At 37.1% G+C, this 15,310-nt stretch overlaps 1 protein-coding gene and 1 pseudogene across 1 annotated transcript; both read right to left on the reverse strand.

The window, feature by feature from the left end:
• LOC109837376 overlaps positions 1-4,517 on the reverse strand; it is a 10,571-nt pseudogene extending 6,054 nt beyond the window's left edge.
• On the reverse strand, positions 8,433-11,052 carry LOC109837377 (kinesin-like protein KIN-14F). Its single transcript, XM_020405602.1, has 8 exons — positions 10,863-11,052; positions 10,527-10,602; positions 10,030-10,085; positions 9,543-9,743; positions 9,289-9,432; positions 9,014-9,095; positions 8,827-8,922; positions 8,433-8,692 (listed from the first exon to the last, which is right to left on the reverse strand). Exons 4-8 carry the CDS (start codon positions 9,696-9,698, stop codon positions 8,685-8,687), a joined length of 486 nt encoding a protein of 161 aa, XP_020261191.1. The 5' UTR covers positions 9,699-9,743; positions 10,030-10,085; positions 10,527-10,602; positions 10,863-11,052; the 3' UTR covers positions 8,433-8,684.

The following is a 15,310-nucleotide window of genomic DNA, read 5'->3' on the forward strand; positions in this document are numbered from 1 at the left end:
CGTAAAGAACAACCCCAAAAGCATAAACATCTACCTTAGGCGAGACATCACCATACTGAGCATACCTGCACCCGTAAATTATACGCGTCAGTCCTTAATATTTCAAGCAACAATTACAAAATTTCACGTTCTCATGATTTATTTTATCGAATTATTTTTGAAATGAAGACATTGTGGCAGGACTAAAGAGAACAAGTGAGCTACTTACTCAGGAGGCATGTAACCAAATGTACCAACAAGCCTTGTAGGGAGTGATGTGCTTCCAACTTCAGTAAGTTTTGTTAATCCAAAATCTGCAACCTGAAATACAAAGAGAACTATTAATAAAAATGAAGAATATAAGCATTCCAGACCAAAATGGGAAATCTGATTTGCAACCTTTCCATGAAAATTCTTGTCTATCAAAATGTTTGCTGATTTTATGTCACGATGTATATATACAGGGACTGTATGCTCATGTATATACTCTAGACCCCTTGCTGAATCAAGAGCGATCTGAACTCTTGAAGTCCATGGAAGAGGATCTCTACCTACAACCAGAAAAGAAAAAAAAATAGAAATCATAGATTAATCATACATATATCAGTTGAAATGGAATTAGTACGCTTGCAGTTATCTTACCAGATCCTCGCAAATGTTCACTTAAGTTGCCGTTTTCAATGTACTCATAAACAAGGAACAGAGAACCCTCGGTGCAATATCCTATTAAGCGCACCTGTATTAGATTGTGGATTGTCAATGACGTGATTGTGTTATGTGCTTGAATAATAATCATGGTTTGAGGATTTGGCTAGTTTTGATCTTTTGTTGAAATAGATATCGTTTTGTATTTGGGAAATGGATTCAGTACATAGATCAGTTGCTCTGGCATCTTGAAACAGTTCCTAGTGAATTGCTAGGCAATGTGCTACGCAATGTTTCTGGCGGATTATGTGCAATATATTTTAGCTTAATGGAGGTTTACATGTAAAAGGGGGACATTTCTACATTGTATGTATGCAAATTCATAAATTCCATATCTAAAGCAAGATGTATAGGGGTAAGAAAGTTCTCTAACCAGATTCAAGTGATGAACATGCGTCAAAACCTTCAGTTCAGCAAGAAATTCTCTGGAGGCTTGCATGTCCATTTTCTTAATAGCAGCTTTCTGCAATACAAAAATTCAATGCAGTAAATGATGCACAAACCTTTAATCAGTTCAAAATAACTAAAAGAAGCTCTTAAATAATACTCAAACCACGCAAAGTGAATAATCACTGCTAAAGACATGCTAAAATTGTGATGAATAGATGAATAAAGAACCTAAGAGAAACATAATGAAATTAAATATTTCTTCTATCATCTGCCTCAGATCCATCAATTTCAAATGTGCGTTGTGAAACAAATAATTATGGTATTATTGATGTATTACGTGGTTAGTTAATGAAATATAAAATGTATGAGCATACAAGATAAAACAATTATTTCCTCTAATTTTTTCTATCTATACGTAGTAATCTAACACCTCTATTACTTTGTCACATTGAAAGAAATATTAGAAGTGGAACTTCACTGGGATTACTATCGACAAACAATACAATAACGAATGATAACCTGGGAAATTTCATCTAGGAAGAAACCAGTGCATATTTCATAGCATAATGAATAACCCCTGATATTTTGCCTGAAAGTAGAGCTAAAGGGAAAACTAGCAGCATTTTCTGGAGCAATATTAACCAAGAAAAGGTCACATATGACTTTTAGAAGCAATTAAAATAACAAATATAAGCATTTTGGAGGTTGTGATTAATAACTTCTATGAAGGAGCATTTCACATGTTTACTACTATTGTTTGTTGGAACATATTTTGTTGAGATGTACTCAGGCAGGTATATATTTAGCTGGAATTGTCAAGCTAATTTTTAATCACCTGTATCTGATATTGAAGTTAATCCGAGGATAGATTCTAGAAGGAAAATTTTTTATTCAATAATTGCAAATATTAATCAAATAGTCTCATCTACCATTTTACTATCTCATGTCTGTTGAACATGTTAAAGGGCTTCATGAAGGACGATGTCCGTCTTGTAATTGATGGAACATATACTAACTAATTAAACAGAACTAAAGCTTCAGTAGACAAGAAGCATAATATTTTGTAACGAGTGCTGATCATGCTTCATTCGATGCATTTTGTTACATGATGGTGTCACCAACCTCTCCTCTAAGCTCGGCATAGAAAACAGCTCCAAAACCACCTTCACCAATTTTATTTGCCATGCTGAACTCATTCGTAGCGCTGGATAGTTCTCCATACGAGAACTCTACTGATTTATCGACGGTAATGCCTGTGAATGGAGAAGCATTGCCAGCTCTAGGTGTTATGACAGGGGTCTTATTGGAGGATACTTCATTACCTGATACCGACAAAAAAAAAAAAGATTTGATTAAATAACAAAGTTGAGACTCTGGTATAAAAGTTTGCGCGACTGCCTTACGTAAGGGCGGTTATGAAATTTAGCCTATTTCTTAAAACACAACCTTAAGAACTGATTTTTTCATATTCGCACACATGGTGCTGGAAGGTTATGAAGGATTTTTACCACGGCCTTGCATCATAGAATTTTCTCCGACTGGTGTTGGCGTGAGCGAGGCTGTTGCCTTCTTTCTCCTGTAAACATAAATATAGGAACCTATGGAGATAACAAGTAGAACTGCTCCAGCTATACAAATACCAGCCACAACTCCACCTGAAATTCCTGATAAATCTCACGACGATAACCGATATCAGTTTGATATCAAACTGTAAGTTAATTGCATACATATGTGCAAAGAAAGGCAACCACCTGTCCTGCATATTAAAAGGACAATTTAAATTTCATGTTAGAATTGAACAAAACATGTAATCAAGCGAAGGGACGAGCAAAAGTTACCTCGGAGAAAGGGGGCGATAGCTTCCACTTGGATCTGCAAAGTTCGTTTGCAGCAATTAAAGGGAGAGAATCTAAAATCTCACAATAGTTAAAAGATTGTTTTACATATAGGAACTTTTAGTTTGAAATTTGAAGAGATTACACATATGCAACAAACGCATTACGCTTGTCCAATGCCAAGCTAACTTAGCCATATGCTACAAGAGAATGGTCGAGATGTCGATGTTTAAGAGAATTTCACCGTAAAGCATCATATTCTTACTAGTTTCAGAAACAAGTGTTTCCATAAATAGAGCCCCCAAACAATGTTCAATTTCAACTCGCATTGAGGCCAAAGTTTTCCCTATGGTCATTAGACACCTATATCAATTAATTCCGAAAACTCTTACATAACTCTAATTAGCGATAAAACCTTCAGTTCTGATTTCCTATACAACTGAGGTTCAGACCACATTATTCCTAACCTTCCATCTTTCTTGTGTAAATTAGTCTTAGATTCCATTGACCATTGTTGGTGCAGCATCAAGCTGGTTTACTCCATCTACAATTTGAAAGACCGAGAAAAAATCCTACCATCGGAGTTCACGCTCATAGATCTTGTTGACAACATTTCATTGTGATTGGCACGATCCTTCAACATGATTTACCCCAAAACTTCAAAGTTGTGACGAGACTTGAAAGTTATAATCTTATACTCTATCAGGCGCCAACTTGTTGAACATCTTCTCACGGACTGAAACCTAAACTATTTTCTGCAGTTATATTTTAGATTAGAACCTGTAAGATAAAGGAAGAAAGTTCCATGCCTTTCAAATTGACATCATAAATGAATCATATCATAGACTATAAAGGCTCTAAAGTGTTCACCTTTTCAGTATAAACATCAACAGATGCCAAAATAGCTTTTAAAAAAAGATGGATGAAGATATCAAACAAACCAATCCTCAAAAGCTCTCACCTTTGACAGGAACAAACACAACCCCACTCCCCGCGCTAAAATTCACCCCATCATTAGCCGCTCTTTCGCCCTGCAACCCAAACCCGCCGCCACTGACTCCAGGCTCTCCCCTCCCTTAACGGTACGTCTCAAACAAGCCGTAATCCACCGACACCTCCGGATCCCCACACGAGCAATTCACCGTGACATTAATGGTAGCCTGATCAGGTATCCGCGTAGGCGGGTAGCTATTCCCTTGCGCCACCCACTGCGCAGTCGTCAAATTCGCATAAGTTCGACCTGCTATCTTACCGTAGGTATCGGCCGTAACTGTGACGTAGGAGAATATCCGGCCAAGGAATCCGGCATTGATGCAGTCGCAGGGGAAGCTCAGGTTGACCCGCTGACCGACCGCAATGAACTGCTCGTTGGGGATGTTCGGGTTGTACGGTAGCAAATCTTGGTACCCGAGCCCAAATAGGGATCCGATATAGGTCAGGTTCAGGTCGGGCGACACGTAGTAGGACCCGAGAGCCAGACTGCAACCGCTCCTGCAGGCGGATTGGGATCGGATTGGTAACTGGATGAGGGTAAGGAAGATGACGATGGATCCGCACCCGGACCCGAATCGGATCATTTTGGGTTGAATCCGGAGGTTAGTCGGCTGAATGGGGGATTAATGGAGCTGGGGGAGGTGGGGTGAAGGCGGTTGACTTAAATTGGAGGGATTATTTAAATTGGGCCAATGAAGAAGGGACACGTGGAGGGGAGAGGAGGTGGTTAATTATTGTGTCCCGGCGGTTGGGCGGAAACGAATTGACGCGGGAATTGTTTATGTTACGATTACGTTTGCCTGTGGGTATAGTGTTTTTGTTGTGTTGGCATGCTTTGATGTCTGATGCTGAGATTTTTGTGCTGCAAGTTGCATAACAGAATCATTGGACCCAAGGAATAGAGAATGTTTACCTCATGCTTTGAGTTTAAATTACAAATTTCCAAAAAAATCAATACAACTATCCTATAGAAGATAGGAAATTTAGATTGTGCCATCCCTAAACTTGGGTATTCTATTGCCTCATCTAGGGTTTATATTTGATGATGTATTATATATGAACAGGGCCGGTTCTGAGATTTTAGGGGCCCTGTGCGAAAAGTAAACACATTTTCATTCTCATACTCATTCAAGCCCAAATCATTAATATTATCATTTTTAATTGAATTTTTAACTAAATCTTGTGTTTCTCTAACAATAAATTTATCAAGCGATCCACTTGAGTTTGGATAAATTGTTCAATTTTTCTTTTTTTTTTTTTACATTTATCATATCCAGAAGGATATTTTCTTGGAGGCATTTCTATAATAAAGTATTACTGATTACAATCAAATTGAAAGAAGTCAAGATTCGGAACAATACAACCTGATGAACAGCTCCGGCTGAGAATCGACCTTGCTCTTATCCGTCAAGTAATGAATCTTATCCAAAGCCTTTACAACAACAACTGAACAACAAAAATCAAACAAAAGCATCAAATGAACAGCTCCTCAAACAACAAAAACCCTAAGTAATCCCAAAAAAATAGACCCAAATCTTACATCTTAATCTGAGATTCTGATTCCGAGGAATTGCTGGAGACTGGAGTTGACTATGGAGCCTGGCGAGCTCGACAGCGGCCAGCGGGGGCAGCGACGGCGAGCTCGGAGCTCCGATTCGAGCTCAGCGGGGGCGGCTACGGCGAATCCCGAGGTCTGCAGAATTTCGGGGCCCTCGGCGGTAGCAGATCATTCCCGAAGTCTGAATGAGTCTGAAGCGGACCAGCGGGGGCGGCGACGGCGATCTCGGTGCTCCGATTCGGAGCTCAGCGAGGACGGCGACGGCGATTCCGAAGGAGACCTCGGGCGCGTCAGTGGTGGAGACTCAGCGGGGGCGGCGACGCGATTGCGACGGCGACGCTGACTGGCGACTGCGGTGCGAGCAGCGAAGGAACTGGGTTTGGGGGAGAGAGCTCAGAGCAGAGAGGGGGATGAGAGGTGGCGACCAGACATTGATTTGTGAAGATTGGTTGTTTTTTGAAGGAGGGGTTTTGATTATGGACGGGGGTTTTGTGAAATGTAGGGTCCATATTTGCTCTCTCTTCTCTCTATATATATATATATATATATATATATATATAAATAAATAAATTAAAAAAAAATTGGGCCCCCAAAATCCGGGGGCCCTGTGCGGGCGAACAGGCTGCACTCCTCCTACATATGTGTGTATATGTGTGTGTGTATACATACTTGAATACAAAAAACATCGAGCTTGGAGTAACATTTATAAACTCATACTGACGATTTTTTTATTTTTCTAAATTTTTGAATAATTACATCATTGCTTATATTGCGAATATCAGCTTCAATATATGTCGGTATGCACACATTCATCCACTGAGCTTTCATGCGGTTATACAGTTCAATTTTCACGATATTCATAGAATCATAGCTGACCTCTCTTAGGGGGGGGTTAGTCACCTAGAACTTTTAAGTAGAGCTGGGATAATTGGTAAAGTGGAATAATTTTTTAACACTGGGATAATTTAGTGGAACAATGATGGGTAATTCTTAAAGTGGGATAATTTAGTAGGATAATTTGGTGGGATAATGATGGATAATATTATGAAGTTGCATAATTTGGTAGGATAATTTGGTGGGGGTAATGGTGGGTATAAATTACTATTGTTAATAATTGTATATTAAAAATAATATAATATTGATAAGAAAATTCTAGTAATAACTATAAAATATAATACAATAAAACATCACTATTCATCGACGAAACAAAAAACGTCGGCAAAAGTTTAAAAAACGTCGGGAAAAGTTTAAAAAACGTCGGCAAAAGTTTAAAAAACGTCGGGAAAAATCTTTCCCGACGCAAAATGCAGCGTCGCTAACGCGTCGCCAAAAGTGCGTCAAGGAAAGTATTTGGCGACGTAAATACACTGCGTCGCCAAAAGTACACTTTTGGTGAGGCGTCATGCGTCGGGAAAAATATATCTTTTAGCGACGCATAATATTTTGCGTCGGCAAAAGTGTACTTTTGGCGACGTATGCAGCGTCGGCAAAAGCTATGCGTCGGCAAAAGTATAGCTTTTAGCGACGCTATCTTGCGTCACCAAAAGTATAGCTTTTAGCGACGCTTCACTCTGCGTCGCTAAAAACTATATTTTTACCGACGCAAGATAGCGTCGCTAAAAGCTATACTTTTGCCGACGCAAGATAGCGTCGGCAAAAATACAGCTTTTAGCGACGCAGAGTGAATCATCGCTAAAAGCTATACTTTTGGGGACGCAAGCTAACGTCGCTAAAAGTTATACTTTTGCCGACGCAAGATAGCGTCGGTAAAAGTATAATTTTTGACAACGGTAAAAGCATAGTTTTGTTGACACTAATTTGCATCGCCAAAAGTAATATCTTTTCTGTCAACTACAAGCCTACACTGAACCTGAACATCCACAAAAAATTTACTCCCATTCACACCAACAAAGAAACCAAACATCAAATTATACTCCAAACAAGTTGCATATTATGATAAATTAACAAAGAATTTGCTCTCATTGCAAAATAATTACATTCATTTCCATTTCCAAGTCAACACTCAAATGCCTGTTTAAATATTCCAGTTTGCCATATTCAGTGTTTTCCATTTCAGAGAATGACACATTATAAGATTTCTGTTTAAATATTCCAGTTTGCCATATTCAGTGTTTTCCATTTCAGAGAATGACACATTATAAGATTTATAGGAAACTAAACTAAGTTGAAAAAAGTTCAGTGTTTTCCATTTCAGAGAATGACACATTATAAGATTTATAGGAAACTAAACTAAGTTGAAAAAAGAAAACTTGAAGTGAAAGAACGGCACGATCAGTGAACCTCTTCACGGATGAAGGTATATTCTCTGGTAGAGTTTTTGCGATTCTGTCTAACTCCTGCATTTGTTGCTTTGCAGTCACTCTATCAGGGCCACAATACATATTCATAAGCTCTTTCATGTGTGGTAACCTTTCCATCAGTTCTTTGATTATTTCCTGTTAGAGATGTTAGAGATGTTAGAGATATTAGTTCTTTGATTAAACAGTCTTCTATACAGTTTAAAACAGAAGCAAGATTTTCAAGCAAAATCATAGTAAAGATCATGCAGACAGAGACTAGAGGCATTTGAAAATTACGCAAAAAGGAAATTACAAACACCCTAACTCATCCATCTGCAACTAGTATTTTCTTCTTCAACATTCGTTCTTTATTATCAGCATTATAATAGTTCAATCAATTGCTTTCTTTTTTTTTACTCCCTGCAACATAGCATTATAAAATCAATTTTTTGTCGTTGAAGACTCAGATTTCATGTATTAGTTTCTATTTACTTATATCAGTAGGTATTAGTCGCTATTATCTCATAATTGGACATTCATACCAATGTTTTAATTGCTTGGTGTCTGGACATTCATACCAATGTATTAGTTATATTATTTTTGCTTTAAACTAATTGCAGAATTCTAATATGTACTAAAAAAGAAAATAGCATATAAAGAGATGAGCAACACTTACCGAGAGAATCTTGAAGTAGCTGAGTGAGTTTGCTATTTCTATAAGGAACGTGAGAATTCTTTTGGGCTACAGCAGTTATTACATCCCCTAAAGCAGAAAGTGACTTGTTTATATGTTGTGCTTCTTTAAGCCTTTCTCCTGTGACTTCTGATTTATCAACTCTTTCACTTCCGGCAAGATCAAAACAAGGTGCATGCATCCGCGGAGTATAGCTCCAGATGTCAAGTCTTTTCCTTCAACATGAACAGTCAGGCAACTGCAAATATAAAGCATCAAACATCATATAAGTAACCTCATTAATCAATAATAAGGCTAAATTTAAAAAAGAAGTTAGTACTAAAACTGGGTAAATAACCTGACGTCTTATCATTTAAATGTTGGGAAGTTCACCTCTAAGATCTTGCACTTGATTGTACAGCTTTCTGTTCTCCATTAGAACTTTGCTATAGTTTGAAGCAGCATGAGCAAGGCTATACAGATGCTGGCCTATTATGGAAAAAGTGTAGAATGAATTGTACTTGTTTATTATAAGTTTATATAAAAACACACACCTAATATTCTACTTAATTAAGCTTACCAAGATTGCTGAATTCTTCATAGTACTTCATTTGCATGAACTCCATGCCAGCTCTAGTAGTTCGAAGAGAATGTTTCAGTACCTGTAAGAAAATACATACTTTTTAAAAAGATTAAGTGATAATAGGTGATAAACTTTCATATTTCGAAACAGATACTGCCACGTAATGGAGTATTAAAAAATGAGGAAGGTCAGACATAACAACATAACTTCAATTAGTATGATAGGTGCAATCAGTCAAGGTTCTCTTTATTGTAGGAAGTTATAGGCATAACCTGTTCTAGGTCTGATGCTTCAAATACAGGAAGACCCAGATCTTGCCCCGCAACAAGGTAGTTCCTGACATTCTCAAAATACTGATATGCTGATAAGGCTGCTCCATCAGGAAGAATTACTGAATCTCCAGGATTTACAACAACCTAATCAAAGAGAAAGGTAACTTGGAACATTCTAAATTTATTTTCACCCAAAACATGACGCAATGAGTACAATTCAAATAAAAAAATATTAGAAAGCTGAGTATGCTAACCTTAGGCACTGCACCCGGGTGAACCTTGTTTAGTGCGTTACAAAGCATCAAGCCATTCCTCAATCCAAGTCTGAACTCTTCCTCTGAAGGTGCATCGGGCAAGTCCTTTGCAGCAACCACGCCAACAGTTTTTCTCAACCATTCGCAATTAGGCATTAGTATTGGGGGTCTATCCTCAATTACTCCTATGTTCCTCCATAGCTATGTCGTACGGAGGGGTCATGCAGTGCCAAATGTTTATGAAAAGCAATCAGTCAAATGTTCTGAACATAATTCCACCAAGGCTGAATTCTTGAAAATTATACACTGACTTCAAAATAAGGAGTGCCAGAAAATGAAGTTTCATCTAAGAAAACAAAGTGTTTTGACACAATCCTTGGAAAAAAACGGAAACGAACAATTCAATAAGATAAACTTTATGATTCTCCAGATATATCAAATATATTTCCTGGTATTGACAAATAAGGAATGCGGTACAAATTTTTACCTGGGAGAAGATGAGTGCACAAAGCGGCAAAGTGCTTTTCCTACCTCTTCCTGTACCTGATAAAAAATTTAATATTGTCTCAGGAAATTTGTAGGAAAAAATTTGAAAATTTTCAACTTTTAACTTCAATATCCATCCATGTGTTCAAGAAAATTAAATTTTGGGTAAGATTTCCAGGCCTGAGGAATCACATATTTCAACATGGAAAATTTTGTTTTAAAACAGAGGAATTTTCTCTGGTTCATTCCTAGTGCTTTTTTATCATGAATGGCATAAATCGAAGTATCCTCTTTCCAAAGTTTTGATTCCTTTGAAAATGAGCCTACATTAGAATACAAACTAAATAAAACCACACAAAAGGAACATTTTGGAGATGAGCTACACTAGAATTCAACCTCACTACTATAATACAAAATAATTAGCTAAATATTTTTGTATGTAAAAATTTGAGTTTGACACTTGAGAAAACAAAAAAATAGAAAAGATTTGATCTTTACCACTCTACGGAGAAAAGGTTCGAGCTTTGACAAATGCTTTTGCATGCACTACACTCCCATTACTTCTCTCATTGCCCTGCAACAAAACAACCTACTTAAAATTAAGTAGAAAGAAGAAGAAAAAGCAAAAAAAAATTAGTGTTTTTTTCTTAACTCGTTCTATCTAAAATCATTCTTAACCCACAATATACATTCTGAATTACTTTTAAAACCAATTTCTATATTTCATCAATTTCTTGTATGGTGTTTTTCAAGGAGTACAGCAAATCAACATACTTCAGAATTTAAACCTAATAATTGAAAAATCTCAGAACTGGGGTTTCGATCAAAGAGTACCTTATCGCCGGCGAAATTAGGGGTTACTAACGACGTAAGGGGGGAGTTGGACGGCGGCGTGGTGGCGAAGAGGAGAGAGGCGGAGGGTTGAGGCTGAGGTGGTAGCGGCGGAGAGGAGGGAGGAGGAGCGGCGGTGGGTGGTGATGAGGCTGGAGGCGGCGACGGCGGCGTGGGGAGGCGGCGCTGGGGGTTCGGGGGCCGTCACTGAGGTGGGAGGGCGGCGGCGAATGGAAGAGGGAGAAGCGGAGAGATCGGAGGATTTGAGAGAGATGGGGTTTTGAGATAGGGATTTGAGCGGCGAACCAAATAAATTGCGTGAAATGGAAATTTTTTGGATCTTTGCCGACGCTAACTCGCGTCGCCATTATAATTTTTAGCGAAGAACAGTTTTGCGTCGCTAAAAACTATATTTTTAGCGACGTTACAGTTTTGAGTCGCTAAAGCCTATACTTTTACCGACGCTATATAGTGTCGGTAAAAGTATAGCTTTTAGGGACGCAAAACTGTTCGTCGCTAAAAGACACACATTTGCCGACACTAACATGCGTCGTCAAAGGTATATGTTTTTGCGACGAAAATTTTTTGCGTCGCTAAAAGCAATATTTTTGCCGACGAAAATGAAAAAACGTCGGGAAATCCATACATTTTTACCGACGCTAAGTTAAAACGTCGCTAATAATATACACTTTTAGCGACGCTAATTATAAACGTCGGGAAAAATATATGTTTTGCCGACGCTAACTAAAATCGTCGGGAAAAACATAATTTTTGGCGACGTATTTAACCATGCGTCGGGAATAAACGTTGGGAAAAGTGCAATTTGTTGTAGTGATCTCAAATAATAAAATAATTTACAAAATAAATAAAAATCTAAATCCCTAGAGTGACTCGACTTCCATCATCCTACATGGCTTCTATCATCCCACATGTCATCTGCCATAGAATTTCTCCAAGCTCCTACAGCTGCTCGTTGAGCCTGTAACTTGTCTTCTTTGTCAAAGTCATCGTCTGCATCAGCAACATTTCGTGGATCTTCTAGTGGAGGATCATAAATGTCGAAGTTTAAATCTCATAACATCATAAAGAAAGAAAAATAAGCATTTTTTTAGCCATTAACCATTTGGACCCATCTCATCATGATCGCTGAAACCAAATCAGAAAATAAATGAAATGTACACATGAATCATCCATGGCCGCTAAACAGATGATCGACAGATGAACTATAAATTTCCCAATCAATTTACTGAGCTGATTTAATAATAATAGATATCACCATTAACCATTCAACATCTAATCATCAATGTGATCGCAAAGTTGCTTTCTAACTAATAAAAAAACATAAATAGCCCGCATATCTTTAGCACTAACTCACCAACACTATATTCTTAACCTTAACCACTGTTGTGGAGAGAAAACTTAGATCAAACAAATAATAATAAAGTAATTTAACGTCAAAAATCTATCAATAAAGTAATACATCTTGAAGATAATAATAAAAGATCTAATCATCACAAGAACAAAGTAAAGACAGAAAAATGAACAGATGATTGACTTCATGGCAGAGAAATTTTCTAGGCGGGGAAACTAACCAAGAGGGAGGGAGGCGACGTTTCACTTTTTTTCCCAATTGTATTCTTTCCAATGTGTGGGATAATTTAAGAGAGGAGAACTTATGGTTATATATATAGGTAGTATAATTTGTTGGATAATTATGACAAATTATCCCAATTCTAATTCTAGTAGAATTCTACTTGACTAACGCACCAAAAAAATAATACAGTTCTAGTTCTACAAAAGTTCTACTTGACTAACACTATAAAAAAATATCCCATTTCCTAGTTCTATGTGACTAACACCTTAAAAATTTATCCCACAAATTATCCCAGTTCCAGTTTTAAGTTCTAGAGGACTAACCCCCCCTTAACACTTGGAATTCTAACAAGTAAAATCAACCTTAAATTTACAAACTTGTAAAAAAAGGAAGATCGTATCTTTCTTCATCTTCATCCTCTTTTTTACAAGATTAGCTTGAAATTTCATTCAATAAAGTGCATAAATTCACTTTTGAAACATACATTATAGACGAATGTGTAACATCCGATGTTCCGTTGTCTTTTAGAATTTTTGTTAAAAATTAAATAAATTAATTTTAATTAATTTAAAACTTGTCATAAATAATTCATAAAAATATGACCTATTAATTATATAGTCCTTTTTGGTGTTTTATGCAAATAGTTTTAGCAGTTTGAGTTGGAAGCGGATAAACTCGAAAGAAATTTCATGCTCTTTCAACTTGAGTTCATGCCATTAGAACTACTTATAGAGGACTCATATAAATTTAATGTAATCTTTTTGAGCTCCTAAATATTTGTTATAAATTATTGAATTAAATTCAATAATCCATTCTATAGTTTTATTTTAAGCTAGATTTTATTTTATAATCAAAATATTAGCTTACTCTAAATGTATATGTGCGATACAATTACAGTTGCACGTGCGAGTTTGTCCAATCTTGAGCCAAGCCGTGTGAGCTTCTGTTCAACCACCCAAATCCGCTTAGGGGCTGTTTGGTTCGCTTTAAAACCCTGTAGAAATCTTTTTCTTCGCCTCCATGTCGATTTTTCACCTCCACTTCTGATTTTTCATTTCTGCGGATTTTCCCCACTTTGTTTCGCTAGGGCTGAAGAGGGAAACCCCATCACAAATCGCTGCCAACTAGGTTTTTTCCCTCTCCCTCATTTCCTTCCCCTACCGAGTGAAAGCGACGAAAACCCTAGCCACGTTAGATTTTTTTCTTCCTCGTTGATTTATTTGATGAGCTAGAGTTGCCTCCTTGCTCTCCTCCCGCCAGAAACTCCCGCAGCCTTCTAAAACCATGTATTCGAAGAAATTAGGGGAGGGGGGGTTTGATCTTTGCCGACGCTGTTCAGATCTGAAATTCCTTGATAACCCGTCCTCGATCTCATATTCTGTAGTGGGATTGCTTTGAAAAATTCAGATCTGAGCTTTGTTCATGCTGTTGTTTTCAAAATCAAGGTAAAAATTGTTTTTTAATTTTCAAATTATTAGTTTAATTTTTTGATAATTATATAGTATGAAGAATTTCTGGTCACTAGTGGTAATTTTTTTGAGTAATTTGTTTGGCTGGTGGTGTTTCCTGGTTCATATTTCATGGTTGGCTCTTTGCCAAAATGTGCATACCCCCTAATGAAAGATGGGGGATTTCTATTTTGTTGGTGTTCCTGAAACCTGGTTGTGTTCAGGTTCTGTTCCCCTAATGAAAGATGGGGGATTTCTATTTTGTTGGTGTTCCTGAAACCTGGTTGTGTTCAGGTTCTGTTTTGGTTCATGTTTGGTGAGATTGTTGGGCAGACTGTTTGGGGAATTTTTGTTACCAAACCCTCTTTGCATACCCCTAAATGCTAATTCAGTTTTGTGTAGGCGTGGTTGTTACATAGTTTTAGTTTTGTGTAGGCGTGCACTTTTGCTTTCACTTTCAGATTTGTGCTCATGGGTTGTTGTTCCTGAATGTTGGTATTTGTTTTGTGGGGTTCAGTCTTGGGCTCAGGTTTGTGAGAGAGGTTGTGTACAGGAACTTGATCAGTTTGTTACCTACTTGGTTTTGTATAGCTTGGTTGTGTTCAGGTTTGTTCTCGGCCTGTTTTTTTTGCATATGTGAGATGTTTTTTGAGCCTGGTTGTGTTCAGTTTGTTACCAGGTCGGTTTTGTGTAGCTTGCTTGTGTTCTTTTGTGTTCTCGGCTAGTTTTTTTTGCATATGTGAGATGTTTTGTGAGCCTGGTTTTGTTCAGTTTGTGACCAGTCGCTTGGAGTTCTAATGTGTTCAATTTAGGCTATGATGAGTGTTAATTTTTTTGAGATTAGCAACCTGAAATATCTATTGATATTGCACTCGATGGCTAACAATGATGATATTGAACAAGTTCTAAGTTTATAGGCATAATTCACATATACGTGTGGCTGATTTATTTGACATGATGTCAAGAATTATTTTCCTTTGCATGGTTTTTTACACATATAGTTCATCAACATGCATAAGTTATCAGATTTGATGTGATTTGCTATGTTATATACATATTTATGGCTATTCAGGTTGTTTATATGTTTTTATAGATTTCAGAAGATTTTTTGGCTAATTCAGGTATGTACTACAAAAATTTATGAATAATCAGGTTATTACATGTCTCATTTATTTTTTTCTTAGAAAATAGGTTTCGTGTGATTTTTTCAATCTCAAATAAGTATATTTTAAGTCAAATCAGGTCAGTTCATGGCAATTGATTCATTCCATTTCAGGTTTCGTATGATTTCATTAATACAAACAGAAATTTATAAATCATTCGAGATAGCGATATTTGTTCATGTTACATTCGTAATTTTATATGATTAAGATTACCTTATATAACAAGCACAAATAAATTTGTATATG

This window comes from Asparagus officinalis, chromosome 4 (assembly GCF_001876935.1).
Source record: "Asparagus officinalis chromosome 4, Aspof.V1, whole genome shotgun sequence".
Classification (NCBI taxonomy): Eukaryota; Viridiplantae; Streptophyta; class Magnoliopsida; order Asparagales; family Asparagaceae; genus Asparagus; species Asparagus officinalis.

What these genes read in the sequence shown, in the direction of transcription:
- LOC109837377 (XM_020405602.1), bottom strand. Translation starts at nt 9,698, where the DNA reads ATGCCTAATTGCGAATGGTTGAGAAAAACTGTTGGCGTGGTTGCTGCA. An exon ending in AAGCATCAGACCTAGAACAG is followed by an intron (nt 9,096 to 9,288) that starts GTTATGCCTATA and finishes ATTTTCTTACAG; the next exon opens with GTACTGAAACATTCTCTTCG. An exon ending in TGAAGAATTCAGCAATCTTG is followed by an intron (nt 8,923 to 9,013) that starts GTAAGCTTAATT and finishes TTTCCATAATAG; the next exon opens with GCCAGCATCTGTATAGCCTT.